Source organism: Mustela erminea, chromosome 5, assembly GCF_009829155.1.
Source record: "Mustela erminea isolate mMusErm1 chromosome 5, mMusErm1.Pri, whole genome shotgun sequence".
Lineage (NCBI taxonomy): Eukaryota > Metazoa > Chordata > Mammalia > Carnivora > Mustelidae > Mustela > Mustela erminea.
In genome coordinates this window covers 94,770,496-94,789,573 of record NC_045618.1, presented here as the reverse complement: position 1 = coordinate 94,789,573, position 19,078 = coordinate 94,770,496, and the positions used below count along the sequence as shown (strand labels likewise).

General features: G+C 37.8%; 1 protein-coding gene across 2 annotated transcripts in view; it reads left to right on the top strand.

Annotated features, from left to right (window-relative positions):
• Window positions 1-1,542: 1,542 nt before the first annotated feature.
• MIS18BP1 (MIS18 binding protein 1) overlaps window positions 1,543-19,078 on the top strand; it is a 47,454-nt gene continuing 29,918 nt past the window's right edge. The window contains exons 1-3 of one of the 2 annotated variants that reach the window (XM_032344141.1): window positions 1,543-1,963; window positions 8,436-9,069; window positions 13,170-13,648. In XM_032344141.1, the coding sequence (XP_032200032.1) occupies window positions 8,529-9,069; window positions 13,170-13,648 (1,020 nt within the window). In that variant the 5' untranslated portion in view covers window positions 1,543-1,963; window positions 8,436-8,528. The remainder of the gene's footprint in view (window positions 1,964-8,435; window positions 9,070-13,169; window positions 13,649-19,078) is intronic. The other variant, XM_032344140.1, reaches the window with a different exon arrangement.

The window sequence follows — 19,078 nt, the reverse complement described above, 5'->3', positions numbered from 1 at the left end:
AGGCTTCCATTTTCTTCCTCCTTTGTCTGTCCTTTGGACCCTAAGGAGGTCTGCATGTGTTACCATGAGTAACAGACTTATGCCTGGACAGATTATCCAGAGGCTGACTGAAACTTAAAAGAAAGGCCCATCCAGGGCAGTATGTTGATGTTCCAGTGGACAAATGAACATTGTCCCTTTGCCTGTATGCCTTCTCATCACAGTTTGCTATCCATAAACTGTTTCCTCCAGTTTTGTTTGGAAAATCATTAGTTATCCTTCTGTCTGTTGCTGTTCACCCTGGAGCATGCTATATACTAGCTATTTCTAATATGAAGAGTGATATTTAAAAAAAATTAAAGTCTATATTTCTGAGTGTCTACCCTTAATAAGGTTCCTAGTCTGGCTGAATGTGTGAGCCACGGCCATCTCCATAAGAGGCATAGAAACTTCTCATATTTCTATTCCAGATACTTTGGAATATGAACGCCTATCTCCTCAAAGTCTCTCTCACACAATGTGCATTTCATACACTTTCATACATGTCACTTAGCAGATATCTTAAGTCTAGCTTTTCCCACAAATCTTGTGCAAATTCATGTCCAGCCATTTTCTCATTATGCTGCACAGACAGAAACTTCATTTTATCTCTGTAGATTTGTTTTCATTTCCTCACCTCAACTGTTTTCTTTTCCTTACTTGCAGTCGTTTGCATGTTTTAAATTTATATTTCGGACTCTGAATATTCGGTGTGCACAAGATTTAGTGAAAACAGGATTTAGACAAGGGGATTGCAAAAGTCACTTTTAACAATTAATCCATTACAACCAGTGGAGTCCAATGTTAACGGAAAAATGCGATATATGGTCCTAAGATGCTGAGGAATCTTCCTGGATGAAGAATAAAATAAATCCTCCCTTCCCGTACTGTCTTGTTGGGGAGTGGGAGAGAGTTAACGGAGAAAAGTTGCTGGATCAGAGCTGGAAGGGGTTTAGACTGAAAACATTTTGTTACTCCTCTGGCACCTCTTTCTCTGCCCCCAAGACTGAAACAGGGCGCGCTACACAATGCTTCCAGCTAGCGAATGCATCTTGTCAGAGCGCTGAGGTGAAGGATACACCATAATCCACGGTGGTTGGAGCAGAGCATCACTGGGTGCCATCTAAGGCAAGGCTCAGTCTCAGTGCATTGTCACAAACTGCTTTGCAACCCAGAGTCGTCAAGATTAAAGCTTTTGGGACTCGATAAAATCAGGTTCAGAAAACATCACACTTCTTGGGGAAACAGCTCAAATTAAACATGCCATTTCAAGTATAACTTTGCATTCAGACTATTATGCTCTCAAGAACAAAACGTTTCTTTCTCATTCTTAAATATCTGGCTGCCAGGGAAAACTAAAAGCTCTCTCCAAAGCACTCGGGAAGCTGTTTCTTCAGACAGGTCACAGACCACCACCAGCTCTCAAACTAGTAGCGGAGGAGGGTAGCTGAGAAAGGCCAAACTTAATAAAGCGCAGGAGCGCAGGAGAACGCAAGTGACGTCTGACGTAGGCCTTCCTGCCGCAGAGCATAACGGGAGGAGCGGCGGAACGCGCTAGGGGCGCGCGACCTCTGAAAACGGAACGGATTCTGTGGAAGACTAGAGCGGCGCTCTGGGTACTGTTGGCAGCTTGGGATTACCCTCCTCTTGTGGAAACAGCATTGTCCGCGCGGTAGGAGCCACCCCCAGTTTTTTCGAGTCACTCAGTGACGCAGTTCCTGAGCGCGCCAATGAGGGGCTGGCTGGAGGGCGGGCTCTTCAAATTTGAATTCCCAAACTGTTGTGGGTGTCGGCGAACCTCGCGGAGGAAGTGAGGGTCACCTGAGGCTCGGCTGCGGGGCCTGGAGCTGACTTGGGTGGGAGGCGCGAGCCCTGGGATCGCCCAACCCACGCGAAGCCAAGCCCGGACTGCCGCCTTCTAGCCCTGTCAGGCTCTTCACCCAAGGTATGAACTCCTTTCCCCGACCCCCTCGCTTCCTGCCGCCGATCCCCTCTGACGCTAAGAGTCCCAGCCTCTCAGCGTTTTCACCCCTCGTGGGCTTTTGTACATTTTTTTGCTGGGGGTGGGGGGTGGGGGGGTCTCACAACTGCTTCATTCGTTGCGTGCATAGTTGTTGCGTGTCTACTACCGTTCAGGTTCGTTTCGATGGTGAACGCTCTAAGCTTTTGTTCTAAAATCACTTCTAGTTAAAAACAAAAACAAAAAAACCCAAACCAAAGAAAAAAACCCTTTACGTTAAGAGTGGTTTGTGTGCATCACTGCCCTTGGACCCTAAGATCCGCGGTGCTGTAGAAACAGTTGATCCATCGAGCTCAAGATTTCTTCTGGTTTAATTACACATCGGTTACAAACATACCTAGATGTTAATAAAATTATCTAGAAAATGGTGGGCCCCTTCATCCTACTCTTCAAAGTTAAACACTATTCACAATTTGGTACACTTCCAGATTTTTTTCCCTATGCTTATGCTCATGTGTTTTACAGAAATGAGATTGTACGTCCTCTTCTACTCTTTCCTTTTTTTAAATTTAATATATCCTAGCTATTTTCTATGTCAGTACATATACGGAATATATCTTTTTACTGAATAAATAGAATTCAGCTCTATGGATGTAGCAGAATTTCGTCCCGTAGTGGTGGAGATCTAAATTGTTTATAATAATTTGTCCAATACAAATAATTTGTTCAGTAATAATTTGTTAATGAACTGTATAGTGCTTGTGTAGGAACTTGGGTCTTGAATTCAGACTTAGGTCCTGCTCTTAATCATGGTCAGTGTGACCTTGGGCAGGTTATTTAACTACCTGTCTGTGCCTTAGTTTCCCCACCTTCAAAACTCTCCAGAATTGCTGTAAGGTTATGTAGTATCTGATTACATGCAATAAATATTGACTGTTACTACCACTTATATATTTGCATCCTTAATGTAGTTGTTTCTGTAAGAAAAAAATTTAGAAGTGGAATTTCTTGGTCAATAGCATACACACCTATATTTTGAAATTGAACTTTTCCAATCTGATAAGCAAGAAGTCCCACTGTTTAAATTTGTATCTCTTCCTTTATTAGTAAAATGAAGTGTCATTTGACTCACTGAGTGGCTTTTCGTGTGCTTTATTAATTGCCTTTCACGCCTTTTGGCCCTTTTCTGTGTTGATCATTTTCTTAAAATTGATTCATTTGGTCACTTTGAATGTTATTTCTAGTAATTGAGTTGAATCAATTCAACTTCATTATGTTGAGTGCTGGGGCGTTTTGTTTGTTTGTTCCCCTCCTCCAAGTGTATATGCCAGTTAACTTAAAATTCCTCTCATTTTTTTCTCCTCTCCACCTCCCAGTTTTGGTTAGTGTGCTTTGGGATTTTTTTACCCTTTCCATCATCATAATAATAGTTATTATTACTGCTACCCCTATAATAAATTCCTAGAAGAACTTTTCATGTAATTTTGGGAAGAAGAGTAACAGTTACATTGAGAATCATATCCATGAGGAAAACTGTTGTTTAGCCTTACTTATATATCTATTTATATGCACTATAAAGTGCTCATAGCTAGCTTTTTCATATAATGGTTTTCTCATGCCTGAGTCTTTATTTTAAATAAATAGCATTTTTTTTCTTAGTGCATTAGCATTTGTCAGTTTTTAGAATAAATGGCAACAATTAGATTTTCCAAATAGTTTTATTTAGTGAAGCACAAGCATACCAGTTTAGAATTCACCTTCTCTTCTCTAGTCCAAGAAGGAACTAACAATTTCTTGTTAATGACCTCCATCTCTTAGGTCAAGTGTGTTTGGCCGTCAGGATACTCTTTTCCTCAACTTGAGAAATGCCTGTTACTGGATCCCCATCCTCTAACATCTGTCTCTTCTTCCATCAGAGTCTGAGCACCATAATTTGTTTTGTTTTGCTCCTCTGTTAACTAGGAGGAGAATGGGACCTTAAGGGTTTGGCCTCTACCTGGTGATTTCCTGATTTTCTTTTGTATCTATTCTACAAAGCCTCTGTGGTCAGAAAATCCTAAGTAATTTTTTTTCCCTCCATATCCTCTCTTCCACCAACCACACTGAAACCACAGACAACTATTGCCAACTCTTTTGGCATCTGTTGAGTTGCTATTTATCACATAGTGGGAAAGAGAGACTCCTAGGAATCTTATGTCCTTTTGGGGGGGGTGGAATTTGAGGTCTTCCAGAATCCTGACTACTCACATCCATTCTACTACATATTTGAATTAGAAGGGAAGAGATTGGGCAACATGAAAGAGGAGTTATATGCTGTTTCTTCAAACTGTTTAGTGGGACCATAATTATCCACCTTTAGGTAAAAACAGTAACGTGTGTCTACTACAGATTGGGCCTGTTTTCAGTTTGACTAGTTCATTTGCATTTTATACTTCCTGTTGAGCATTTCATGAGGTTGTGAGGAATTGAGATTGTGTGAACCTATACATACTTTGCCAATTTTTAGTGTGCAGTTGTCCCAGTTTATTCATTTTTTATTTTGAGAGTTTAAAGTGAACCACTAATGAGTATTTTAACTCTCAGCACAGGATTCCTATCACTAGCACATTGCCAAACACATAAATCTATGCATTATTGGTATATATTTACTGAATTAACATCCTGTGGAAGAATTTAGTAGTTTTTGTGTCACAGGACTAGATTGCCAAGATAGCCTTCTTTGTCAGCTCTTGTTATTAAGGAAAAATTTTTTTTTGTCTTATAAATTATTGGATAAGCTACTATTTGTGTATGAATTTATTTTTTATTTTTTTCTTTTAAGCATAACATTATTCAATGTTTTTGTACCACACCGAGTGCTCCATGCAATCTGTGCCCTCTCTAATACCCACCACCTGGCTCCCCCACCCCTTCGAAACCCTCAGATTGTTTTTCAGAGTCCATAGTCTCTCATGGTTCACCTCCCCTTCCAATTTCCCCCAACTCCCTTCTCCTCTCCATCTCCCCTTGTCCTCCATACTATTTGTTATGCTCCACAAATAAGTGAAACCATATGATAATTGACTCTCTCTGCTTGACTTATTTCACTCAGCATAATCTCTTCCAGTCCTGTCCATGTTGCTACAAAAGTTGGGTATTCATCCTTTCTGATGGAGGCATAATACTCCATAGTGTATACGGACCACATCTTCCTTATCCATTCGTCCGTTGAAGGGCATCTTGGTTCTTTCCTCAGTTTGGCAACCGTGGCCATTGCTGCTATAAACATTGGGATACAGATGGCCCTTCTTTTCACTACATCTGTATCTTAGGGGGTAAATACCCAGTAGTGCAATTGCAGGGTCATAGGGAAGCTCTATTTTTAATTTCTTGAGGAATTTCCACACTGTTCTCCAAAGTGGCTATACCAGCTTGCATTCCCACCAACTGTAAGAGGGTTCCCCTTTCTCCACATCCTCTCCAACACCTGTTGTTTCCTGTCTTGCTAATTTTGGCCATTCTAACTGGTGTAAGGTAGTATCTCAATGTGGTTTTAATTTGAATCTCCCTGATGGCTAGTGATGATGAACATTTTTTCATGTGTCTGACAGCCATTTATATGTCTTCATTGCAGAAGTGTCTGTTCATATCTTCTGCCCATTTTTTGGATATGATTATCTGTTTTGTGTGTGTTGAGTTTGAGTTCTTTATAGATCCTGGATATCAACCTTTTGTCTGTACTGTCATTTGCAAATATCTTCTCCCATTCCATGGGTTGCCTCTTTGTTTTGTTGACTGTTTCCTTTGCTGGGCAGAAGATTTTGATCATGATGAAGTCCCAAAAGTTCATTTTCGCTTTTGTTTCCTTTGCCTTTGGAGATATATCTTGAAAGAAGTTGCTGTGGCTGATATCGAAGAGATTACTGCCTATGTTCTCCTCTAGGATTCTGATGGATTCCTGTCTCACGTTGAGGTCTTTTATCCATTTCGAGTTTATCTTTGTGTATGGTGTAAGAGAATGGTTGAGTTTCGTTCTTCTACATATAGCTGTCCAGTTTTCCTAGCACCATTTATTGAAGAGACTGCCTTTTTTCCACTGTATATTTTTTCCTGTTTTTTCGAAGATTATTTGACCATAGAGTTGAGGGTCTGTATCTGGGCTCTCTACTCTGTTCCACTGGTCTATGTGTCTGTTTTTTATGCCAGTACCATGCTGTCTTGGTAATCACAGCTTTGTAGTAAAGCTTGAAATCCGGTAACGTGATGCCGCCAGTTTTATTTTTGTTTTTCAACATTTCCTTAACGATTCGGGGTCTCTTCTGATTCCATACAAATTTTTGGATTATTTGCTCCAGCTCTTTGAAAAATACCAGTGGAATTTTGATCGGAATGGCATTAAAAGTATAGATTGCTCTAGGCAGTATAGACATTTTAACAATGTTTATTCTTCCGAGCCAAAAGCATGGTATGGTCTTCCATCTTTTTGTGTCTTCTTTAATTTCTTTCATGAGTGTTCTGTAGTTTCTCAAGTACGAGTGTTCTGTAGTTCCTCAAGTACAGATCCTTTACCTCTTTGGTTAGGTTTTGTCCCAGCTATCTTATGGTTCTTGGTGCTATAGTAAATGGAATATTCTCTAATTTCCCTTTCTGTATTTTCATTGTTAGTGAATAAGAAAGCCACTGATTTCTGCACATTGACATTGTATCCTGCCATGTTACTGAATTGCTGTATGAGTTCTAGTAGTTTGGGGGTGGAGCTTTTGGGTTTTCCATATAAAGAATCATGTCATCTGCGAAGAGAGAGAGTTTGGCTTCTTCCTTGCCAATTTGGATACCTTTTATTTCTCTTTGTTGTCTGATTGCTGTTGCTAGGACTTCTAATACTACGTTGAACAAGAATGGTGAGAGTGGGCATCCTTGTCATGTTCCTGATCTCAACGGGAAGGCTGCAAGCTTTTTCCCATTGAGGATGATATTTGCTGTGGATCTTTCATAGATAGATTTTATGAAGTTCAGGAATGTTCCCTCTATCCTTATACTTTGAAGCGTTTTAATCAAGAATGGATGCTGGATTTTGTTAAATGATTTTCTGCGTCAATTGAGAGGACCATGTGCTGCTTCTCTCCTCTTATTGATTTGTTCTATCACATTGATTGTTTTGCGAATGTTGAACCATCCTTGTAACCCAGGGATGAATCCGACCTGGTCATGGTGGATAATCTCTTTAATGTGCTGTTGGATCCTGTTTGCTAGGATCTTGTTGAGAATCTTAGCATCCATATTCATCCTTGATATTGGTCTGAAATTCTCCTTTTTGGTAGGGTCTTTGCCTGGTTTGGGGATTAGGGTAATGCTGGCTTCATAAAAAGAGTCTGGAAGTTTTCCTTCTGCTTCAATTTTTTGAAAGGGCTTCAGGAGAATAGGTGTTATTTCTTCTTTGAAAGTTTGTTAGAATTCCCCGGGGAATCCATCAGGTCCTGGGCTCTTGTTTTTTGGGAGGTTTTTGATCACTGTCTATGAATTTTTAACTTGCATGCTTCTCACACAAGTTACTTAAAGATACTTGATTTCTTTGATCTGACTGCTTTTGTATTTTCTGTGGTACACTTTTTATGTTTATATGATGTCAAAAACTGATTAGAATGGTTATAAATTTAGCAAAAGAGATGCAGCAAATTGAAACTAGTAATTTCCAAGCATCTTGGTGGAAACGTTTTATTTATTTACCAAGTATTACAAAGTGCAACTATATGGCTCACCACCTAGAATCTTAATTATAGGTGTGATAGTAAAATATATTCATAAAAGCAAGCTAAAACAAGTCTAAGACCATGTATGCTCAAATACATGATTTCCGCTAAAAATTCTAAATAGTGTTAATTTCTTTTAAATCATAATGAGTATAATTTACTTTAATTTGAGGGTTTTTCAACTAAAACCTCATAGTTAAAATGTTCAGCGGCATAACAAAATCAGGACTGGGAATTATTTAACTAAAAATAGAATGAATCTTTCAGCTTTCATTAGGTTGTATCATTATAGCTGCTGCCTTAAAATTTAAGTGCTGAAAAGGAAAAGTGATGTTTGTGAAATTTAATCTTTTAGAGTCTAATATAATGCAATATGTGGATGTGATTTAATGCTTTTTGAAGAAAATACTAGATTGAAACCTCTAGGACTTGAGGTTCAAGTATGTTTAAAAATCAGATACTCAAAATTCAGTTTTTATAGTTACTAAGTAGATGATTTGGTGAATACTGTTTTTTCTAGAGAAGTAAATTTAATGATCACACTGCTCATCTAAATTAATAATAAAATGAGTCTTTAACAAAAACATAAAACCTTAGATTTGTGAGCTATAGATTATCCAGTGTTGTTATGAACCAATTTTACCTTTTAATTAGAATAATATTATTATTGAAAGCAAATAAATTTTTTTGTAAAGCATTATAAAGGTTGATTTCACATTAAACTACAGGTTCCTCTGGGCCCCTGCTGAAGGTCTACTACCCTGAACATTGTGTTTAACTGACCTACTGTTAGAGAAAAATTGTTTCTACTGTTTATCAAGATGATTGCAACACCTTTGAAATACCCAGAAATTCCTTTGTCTTCAGAGACCTCTTCTCCAAGAAAGAATATGCCCATGCAAGCAATCTTTTTTGACAGCATTCCTGCAGGCACACTTACTCCTGTGAAAGATTTGGCAAAATATCAGATCCCTTTTTTAACATTGAATGACTATAAAAAGAAAAATTTCCTAGAAATGACAAATTTTAATAATAAAAATATATTTCATTCCACCATGCTAGCAGAGGCTACCACCTCTAACAGCTCTCTTGATATCAGTGCTATAAAGCCCAACAAGGATAGATTAAAAAATAAAACAAACTATGAATCACCAGGAAAAATATTTCAAAGAATGAAAGAAAAAGTACTGCGTGACAAGCAAGAACAAGCATCAGGAAACAGGAGTTTGTTGGAACCACCGAAAAGTGAAAAGAAAATTTTCACTCCTAAAGGAGCTGAGAAAAGACTATTGCAGTGTACCTACATCTGTGAAGAAAAGGAAAACAACAAATCATCCCAATCAGATAACAGTTCACCAAAAGGTTAGTTTTATTATGTGTTGGTTGAAAGCTATGATGTGTTGTGTTTATTGTGTCTGATACTGTTTTAGGTACTCAGGAAACAGGAGTGAACAAAATGTACAAAAATCTCAACCCTTGTGTAACTAGCTCATATTCAGGTGGTGGGAGAGACAGATTTAAAATAAGTAGTTTTTATAGTACAAAAGAAAAGTGCTATGAAAAGAAAAGGCAGAGTAAGGATGATGGGGAGAGTTGCAGTGTGTTGTAATTTTCCATGTGGTGGTCAGGCTGTGGTTCAATGAGAAGATGGCATTTGAGCCAAAAAACTGAAGGAGGTGATAGATACAGACAGAATATTGGAAGAATTGAGAGGGATGATCCACACAAAGTAACAGCTGACACAAATGTCCTGGAATAGGAGGATTCTTCAAAAATTCAAGAACCAGCTATGAGATTAATAAATCATTGAGTGGACAGAAGTGGAGAAGAGAGGATGGTTACAGTCAGATAACATAGAACCTTTTAGCGAATGTTTGGTGTGTTACATGAGCAAATTAAGGAGTCAGTGGCGGGTTCTGAGCAGAGAAATGACAAGATCTGACTTACATTTTTAAAATATCACTTGCTGTGAATTTGAAATAGTGCATCTATCTAGGTGAGATAAGGTTACTATATTTATCTTTTATATAGGTATAAAAATGTAATACCACTTCTAAGGTGTTTTTTGTTGTTTTTTGGTTCTGGGTTTTTTTGCTTGAGTATCTATAAGGTTGGAGTGATTTAACTGAAATGGGATAGAAAAGGTAGGGAGGAGCTCAGTAATTAAGGTTTTTGTACGTTAAGAATAAACAGGGCGCCTAGGTGGCTCAGTGGGTTAAGCCGCTACCTTCGGCTCAGGTCATGATCTCAGGGTCCTGGGATCGAGTCCCACATCAGGCTCTCTGCTCAGCAGGGAGCCTGCTTCCTCCTCTCTCTCTGCCTGCCTCTGTGCCTACTTGTGATCTCTCTCTGTCAAATAAATAAATAAAATCTTAAAAAAAAAGAATAAACAAACCACAAGAAGTCAAGAAGGAAGAAAAAGCAGAAGTGATACTTTGGAAGCCAAAGAGTCTTTTACTGTATCTAATGCTGCTGATCAGTTAAGTAAGATGAAGGCTGAGATTTAACCATTGGATTTAGCAACATGGAGGTCATTGGTGACTTTGTTGAGGGGATTTAGTGGAGTGATCGGATCAAAAACATGATGCAAAAGGGTTCAAGAGAGATTGTGAAGGAGAGAAATTGACAGTGGTAAGTATAGACAACTCTTTGAAAGGAGCAAAGAAATATGGGAGGTATGGTTTTAAAATATTTGTTTTGGGGTGGCTGGCTGGCTCAATCTGTAGAATGTGCAGCTCTCAATCTCAAGGTTTTGAGTTCTAGCCCCATGTTGGACCCGGAGCCTACTTAAAAAAATATATATATATATTTTTAATATACATATATATGTATTATCTTTAATGTATAATGAAAGATCATTTTTATTTTTTTTTTTTTTTTAAAGATTTTTTTTTATTTATTTATTTGAGAGAGAGACAGTGAGAGAGAACATGAGCGAGGAGAAGGTCAGAGGGAGAAGCAGACTCCCCATGGAGCTGGGAGCCCGATGTGGGACTCGATCCTGGGACTCCAGGATCATGAGCTGAGCCGAAGGCAGTCGTCCAACCAACTGAGCCACCCAGGCGTCCCTGAAAGATCATTTTTGTATGCTATTGGGAATAATCCAGTAGGGAAAGAAAAACTAAAATTGGTAGTATGATAAACTTGAATAGTTAAGAGGGAACAGAATCTATAAGTGGAAGTTTTGGCCTTAGCTGGGAAAATAAACATCATAAATCAAACAAGAAGATAGGCAGTGTTATAGGACTTAAGAAATGAAGTGGGCAATAAAGTCATCAGCTGAAAGTGAGCATGGGACACTGGCATTAAAATTTGAGGAGGTGGAGGTTTAAATAATACAGGAGAGTAGAAGAGTAAATGGTCTAGGCCTAAATTTGATTTCTAGTGCAACATTAATGACCTATTTGAGACTTGTGAGCATGAACTTAAATGAGATCAGTCAATGTGATTATGAGTTTTCCTTTAACCCTATTTAGCTGCATGGGTGCTGCTGGGGTATAGGCAGGGAGTTGGGTTTTATCAGGATTGTAATTTTATCAAATAGGATGAAGAGGACAAAGGAGTTGAGATATGTATATAAAGGGACCATGAAATTTAAGTTAGTTATACAAAGAAAAGGAGACCTAAAGGAGATAAGGAAGTGTGAAGAGTGAAGAAGTGTTAGGTATTATTAGGATAGTCATTGGATTTGAGAGAATGATCTGGAAAGATAGAATGATCAGAATTTGGAACATTTGAAATAGAGACTTTAATTAGTTGCAGTAATTGATAAACATATTTTACATGCACTATCTCATACAATCCTTTCAGCAGACACTATGGGTAGATGCTCATTTAAAAGTCTAGGAAATTGGGCTTACAAAGAGGTTATGTCTGCTCTATGTCTCACAGGGAATAAGTGATGTGCTGAGAATTAATACAGGTACTTATTGGAAAGCCGGTGCTCTTTATTATACAGTAGACTGTGCTTATATTGTTGTATTTCAAAGACAGTGATCTATTTTGATACAAAAAGTACAGTTTGGGAGAAAAGGAGAGAGGCAAATAATGCGCGGTAAAGCATGTTTTATTTGTTAAGTGGAATTAGAGAGGGAGAAAGAAATAACATTGCTTTGAGAGTCTGATGACTCTTTTCCCAGAAAATGCACATACATAGAAACACAAATTTTGTGTGTAATTTCAGAGACCTTTTGGAGAATCTGCATGGACTTTGTACTCTAAAATAAATGACCAGATTCTATAGCATGTTATATCTGATTGAATTATCTACTTGCCTTTACTCCTTTGCCATGCCATTTCTAGTAGAATGAGTTAAAGAAATAGGAACTTGCCCTTCTTTTATGATACACATCAATATAATAAAATCCTTATATTAAAATTTTTAAAGCTGAAGCTGCATATTTACTCAAGCATAATCATTACCAGTTTTTGTCAGAATATTTGAAATTAAACATATAAAATAATTCAGTTTTTCCTCCAATTTTAAGTCTGTTATTTCCCTTTTTTGTGTGAAAGAAACTCATTTCTACCTTCAAGAAGTAAAACTAACCATCTAGGATATAAAGCAGAATAAAATGTAACCAATTCTTTTAGTTCCTACTTGCCTAATAGATAAGCCTACCAGATTTTTGTCTTTGAAGTTCTACTAAAGAGATGTCAAAGGCATATAAATTATGGTTATGTCTGCTTTTGAGTCACAACATGGCAACTCTTAACATACAAGCTACACCTTTTCAACTTTTCTTTCACGTTTTAGAAATTTGTAGCAACCAGAAGCAGAATCAGAATTTTTAAGACTGGATGGCACTTCATATATAATTTTAAGATAGACCTCTCTGATTTTTGACAGCACCAGATTTTATTCCAGATCACTAACTTTTAAGTTCAGTAATAAACTTTCGTGTAGAGCTGGCAAGTTATAACATGTAGAGTTTTTAAAAAATTATTTCTCAGCATACTATAGATACAGAGAATGTGATAAAAGCATGAGAAGATAAAAAGGGAAATGTAACTCATATGTTACAGAAGTATACTATATTGATCTAATCATTTTTGAACATAAGTAAACAACATTTTTTTTCTTCTCAGTGACTAATAAAATTCATTTCCTCTTTCTTTAAAAAAACAAAAACCAAAACTCAACCTCAATGCAAGAAGTTCCTCTAGAATCATCAAATAGTACTTTCCTTCTGAAAAAGTAAAAGATTCAATGTCAGCAGGAAAAGAAAGCATCTCTGCATAATTTAACTTATGGTAAAGTGTGTTTTGTTTTGTTGAATGTTCTAGATAATTATTCTCCCTGTCTAGGCATCCCTTTCAGAGAAAGACTGGGCCAAAGGGTGGAACATTCCTAACCTGAACGCTTCTTTTTAATATAAACAGCTCGATATTATTCTGTGTCTCTCTTTTAATTTCATGTGATTCTTCTTTAAATTTTGTTTTATCTTGTATTTTTTTTACAGAGGTTCCATTTCTGAACCAAGAACATGAAAATGTTTCAACTGCTGGATTCTCAAACAAAGCACTACCTAGAGCTCAGTTGGCTAAACAAATTCTTCACTCAAAGGAGAATACATTTGTAACCACTAAGTCTAAAAAGGACACCTTTGTTTTAGGAGGTGTTGATTCTGTCATTGAAAAATCCCAAAATTCTACTCTTGAGACTCTCAATACTAACTGTGTTCCTGTTAAAAATGATGGCCAGTCAGTGGTTTCTGATAGTAAGATACCAACAGAAAGGACTTCACAACAGGAGTTTAAGGAAGGAAATGAGAACACAATGCCCAGAGAGACTGATGTCCTGGTTTCCATGAATGATACATGTAAAATTGTGCTTGCAACTCCAAGATATATAACAATACCTCGGAAATCAAAAAGAAATGCTTCAAATCATTCTCCAAGTGCACTTCAAACTCTTACAAATGAAGTTAAAAAAAATAAGGTAGGACAACTTAAGACAGATTTACATTTATGTTTTTACCCTCATTCTTCAAAAGCTGAGCTCAAGCTTTCATTAAGAGTAGGTTCATTTTTTTTTTGTTTGTTTATTTTATTATTTAGGTCAAGGCATTGTGCCTAGTGAAAAGAGCAGTGGATTGAAAGCAAGAGACACCAAGTGTTAAGTTTTAACCTTGCTCTGTTACTAGTTGTATAATCTTCAACAATTTATTTACTCTGTTTGGGAATGAACACTGAGTTCCTTGCTGTTCTTAATTTTTTTTTTTTCCTGATTCTTGGAGCACTATTAACTGCAATTAAAATAGAAGGGGGTTATAGCTTCTGAAATCTTGAGAATTTTTCCTATTTTAAAGTAATATAGAGTGATCAATAAAACACTTCAGGCTATCACACTGTGATGCATTAGGATAATTCTCTGAAAGAAGTGGAATGGAAAATAAGTTCAAGGAAAAAGATAACAATGTAAATTTTCCAATTGGTAAAGATTTGTCCATAAATTTTTTAAAGAATGATAGTGGTATTTAAATTCCATCTAAATTTGAGGGGCACCTTGGGGCACCTGGGTGGCTCAGTGGGTTAAATTTGAGGGGTACCTGGCTGGCACAGTAAAGCATGTAACTCGATCTTGAGATTGTAAATTCAAGCCCCCTGTTGGAAGTGTGATGTAATAGTTATAGTTTTGGGTTGTTGTTTTTTTTTTCCTTTGAGATTTAATTTTATTTTAGAGAGCGTGCATGAGGGGTGGGGATGTTTTGCAGACAGAAAAGGAAAGAATCCTCAAGCAGACTCCTTGCTAAGTGTGGAGCCCAATGTGGGGCTCAGTCCCAGGACCCCAAGATCATGACCTAAGCCAAAATCAAGACTCCGATGCTCAAACAACTGAGCTGCCGAGATGCCCCTGTAACACTTATAGTTCTGTATGTCAATGTATTCTTTGGAAATTGCATTATTTGCAAATATTAGACTTGATGAAAATTTTTGGATGTTGCTTTAAAAATGTATGAGGTGGGTTGATCAAAAAGTTTGAAGACAACTGTAATGAGAGATCCCACATACTAATTCTGTCATTGCTATAGTGTTGTTTATCTTATTTACTACAAGAAGACCAAGCCTTCCAAGACTCTTACCTGTATACAGTTCTGTACATGCCCTAGTTCTGACCAATCTGTCTCTCATCTCCAAACACTGCATTGTACCCTCTTGAACTCAAGGTGTATCATCAGCAAAATGTTAAATTCTTAATTTTCTGTGAACATTTCTTAACCTTGTTCTAACCAAAATACAGCTTCTTTTCTTAAATAGTAGCTCTTTTTTCTCCCATATCTCATATTCTTGGGCCTAAAGATGATAGAATGTATCTCTTTTGTTCCTCATTACTATTTCAGGCCATTTTCCTTCCTTTTCTCTAATACAGCCCCTCCCACCTTCTTCGAAGCAAATGCTATAGCTCTTGTAACTTTATCACTCCCTGAAACTCCTTGTAGTCCTATATAATACAACTTGCTAGTCATAACCTTGCATTACCATTAAAGCGTTTAACGCCTGTTACTTTTTCTTCTGCTTCTACTTCTGTCATCAACTCTGGTGACACTGACATCCATAGAGATGATCCATCCAGCCTCCTTGAATTCTTGATCTTAAATGACCTTTCCCTTAACCATTACCGTCTACCCTAGTCATACTCATACCTTGTCTTTGCCAGTACATTCTCCAGATTCTCACTTTCAAGCATCCTGCTCACACATACTCCTGCCTTTCCAGATCATTCTACCCCTAGCACTCTTCCCTCTCCCTCACCATGAATACTCCACCTTACTAAGGTAATCCTTTAGACCATAAGTGCTCTTCTTTCCTCATGTCGCTCTTTACCTTACAGATTCCATGGTCCCATCATTTTAACCATCCCTTTAACTGTTGGATTCTATTGCTTTTCTTTCCATTCTCAACCTTTTTATTTTTTTTTTTTAAGATTTTATTTATTTATTTATTTATTTATTTGAATGAGAGAAAGCACAAGGGGGGAGAGGATCCGAAGGAGAAGCAGACTTCCTGCTGAGGTGGGAGCCTGATGCGGGACTGATCCTGCGACTTCGGGATCATGACCTGAGCCGAAGTCAGTTGCTTAATCAACTGAGCCACCCAGATGCCCCTTCCTCTGTTCTCTTTTGACAAAGTTGGGATCCTAGTTAAATTTCACTCATATACCTAAGAAATACCAAGTGGGGGCACGGGGGTGGCTCAGTTGGCTGAGCATCCATCTTTTGGTTTTGTCTCAGGTGTAATCTCAGAGTTGTGAGATTGAGCCCTGGATGGGGCCCTGAGCTCAGTGGGGAGTCTGTTTAAGACTCCCTCCCTCTGCCTCCCCCTCTCCTCTTTCTCTAAAATAAATAAATCTTTTAAAAAAAATGGCTGAAAGAAATGCACAACCACACTGGTCTCAATTTAAATTTGACGGCAAACCTTAAGGGGGTTCTCAGTATAAACATCAGTCCTGCTACACTTCACTTGTTAATCCACCTCATACTCTATCTTTCCTAGAATAATATTTCCTGCTTTTTCTCTCTTAAAACCTCCAAATCTCCTTTCTTCCCCATTCCCAATTATTGAACCTCCTGTTCCCATTACCAAATCCACCAATCTCTTGGCTGCTCTATCCACGTATTCCGCTTCCCCTTCTCTTGTAATGGATGAACAATTTGTGCTCCCTTTTCAAGGCCAACTCACCTCCTCTTACCACCTATAGAACATTGTCCCTCTAATTATCCCCTCAGTTGTTTTCTGTCTTGTGGAAAATTCCCATTAGCATATAAATGTGCTGAAACATGGCCTGCATTTAAAAAAAGAAAAATGCAAAGAAAAAGTCTGCCTTCCTGTTACTCCCTATCCCATTTCAACTGTCACCCCATCTTTTTGTTTCCATTTACTGTAAAACACCTTGATAGAGGTATATATATTCACAGTTTTTGTTCTTATTCTTTCTGAAATATATTCTACTTTGGGCATTCATAAATCGCTCTGTGAAGATTGCCCTTTTCAGGTTCACCAGTGATCTCAAACCAGTAATTATTATTTCTTATTATTCTGTTGCAGACAAGGGTTTAACACAGCTGAATCAAAACATCCTTCTTAAAACATTGTATTGTTTTTTTCTATTGAATTCCATGATACCTCACTCCTGATTTTCTACTGTCTCACTGGCCATTCTTCTCATTCCAGTTTGCTGCTTCCTCTTGTCACAATCTATAATACTGTAATTCCCCAGAATCAGTCCTTGAAACTGATTCTCTAGTGCCTGCACACACTCTAGAGACTGGATTATCCACTGCTGTAGCTTTACATCCCATTTCTTTACTGATAATTCCTAAATATATATCTCGAGTCCAGAACATTCTCCTAAACCCCACAGTCACATATTCAATTGTCTATAGGACTTCTCCATTGATATTTAATAGGCATCTCAGATTTAATATGTCTAAAATGATTTCTTCCCCCAAAATTTCTCTCAGCTGTGTCCCATACTGGTACATAGTAATACCATTCCCCCAAATTTTAACTTAGGTTAAAATTTCAGATTCATTTGAGACTCTTGTTTTTCTGTCATACTCCACTCCAGACTGTGAGGAAATCCTGTTGGCTCTTCTGTCCTAACTCTGGCCACTTCTCAATACTCAATCACTACCTTAGTCCAGGGTACCATAAAATCTTGGTTACTATAATAGCTTAATGGTCTCCTTGCTCCCCGCTGTTGTTCTCTCTCTTCATTCTGTTTTTCAGGCAGCCAGAATCACCATTTTTTCTTTTTTTTTTTTTTCTTCCTTCCTTTCCTTTTTTTTTTTTCCCCCAAAGATTTTTTTGTTTACCCTAAAGGAAAAGAGAGCATGTGCACAAGCAGGGGAAAAGGGAAAGGGAGAGAGAGAATCTTTAAGCAGACTCCTCGCTAAGCACGTAGCCCCCACAAGGCTCGATCTCATGACCTTGAGATTATGACCTGAGCCAAAATCAAAAGTCTGACATTTAGCTAACTGAGTCTCCCAGGTGCCCTGCCAGAATCTTTATATAGTCCATTTTCTACCCAGTAACTCCATAAAATATTAAGTCATGTCTCCACTCTGCTCAGAATCCTCCAGTAACTTTTTATCTTTGTATCTTAAGAGAAAACCCTAAGCCTTTACCATCTTTTACAGGACTCTACATAATTCAGTCCTTGACATGCCTAATCTCATCTCTCACTCCCCTCTGTTGCTTTCTTGCTTATTCAAGCTGCTGTGCCCTCTATGCTATCTATCTGGGGACTTTGTACCTGTTCCCTTTGCCTGGAAGAATGTATTCCCAGGTAACCCATATGTCCTGTCCCTTACTTTACTCAGTTTTCTGTTCCAAGACCTTCCCTATCATATCTAAGTAAGCATGTCTTGTACTTATTTTTTATAATTATCACTGTCAGACATTATTTGTCCATTTGTTTGGATATAACCATCACCACTCTACTTGCTTCTACACATCCACCCCTCAGCCCCTGTGAGTGCACAGTAGCATACACACACACACACACCAGTGTTTGCTGTAATAGGGCAGCCATTTTGTTTCTTGCTGAATCCTACTGCCTAACAGTGCCTGGCATATAGTACAGGTCAAGAATATTATGCTGAATGAGTATGAATGCACGTTTTGGTATTTTATGTAAGCAGGATGGTACAAGATTTTGGAGCCAGAATTCCCAGATTTGTAACCAATCTGTGCCCCTAACTAGCTATGTGTGACATGGGCAAGTTATTTAACTTGACTTTACAGTTACTTTATCTATAAAATGAGGAAAATATTATCTGCCTCCTAGTGTTATGAGGATAACATGAGTCATTGAATCTAAAATACTTGGAACGTTGCCTAGTATTATTTTTTTAAAATAGTTTTAGAAGATTTTATTTATTTATTTGACAGCAAGACACAATGAGAGAGGGAACACAAGCAGGGGGAGTGGGAGAGGAAGAAGCAGGCTTCCCGTGAATCAGGGACCCCAATGCAGGGCTCCATCCCAAGACCCTCGGATCATGACCAGAGCTGAAGGCAGACATTTAATGACTGAGCCACCCAGATGTCCCTTATTTTTTATTTTTAACATCATCTCCATCTGACTGTCCTTGATCTATCTTAGATAGTTCCAAATATCCAAGTGTTAAAAATGAAAAAGGAATTTCATTGCTTGTTTATAATTGAGGAAAAAATAAAATAAAAATAAACATAACTGAGGAAAAGTGGAATAAATAGAAGGACCTTTCATTTTAGCATCTTTTTCTGGCTCGCTATAAAACTACCACAGAAGAATTTGTCTTTATAAATTTATAATTTTTTGTATGTATACTAAATGGCTACTCAAATTAGTTATGACTTTTTTGATGAATTTCTCATCAGAAAT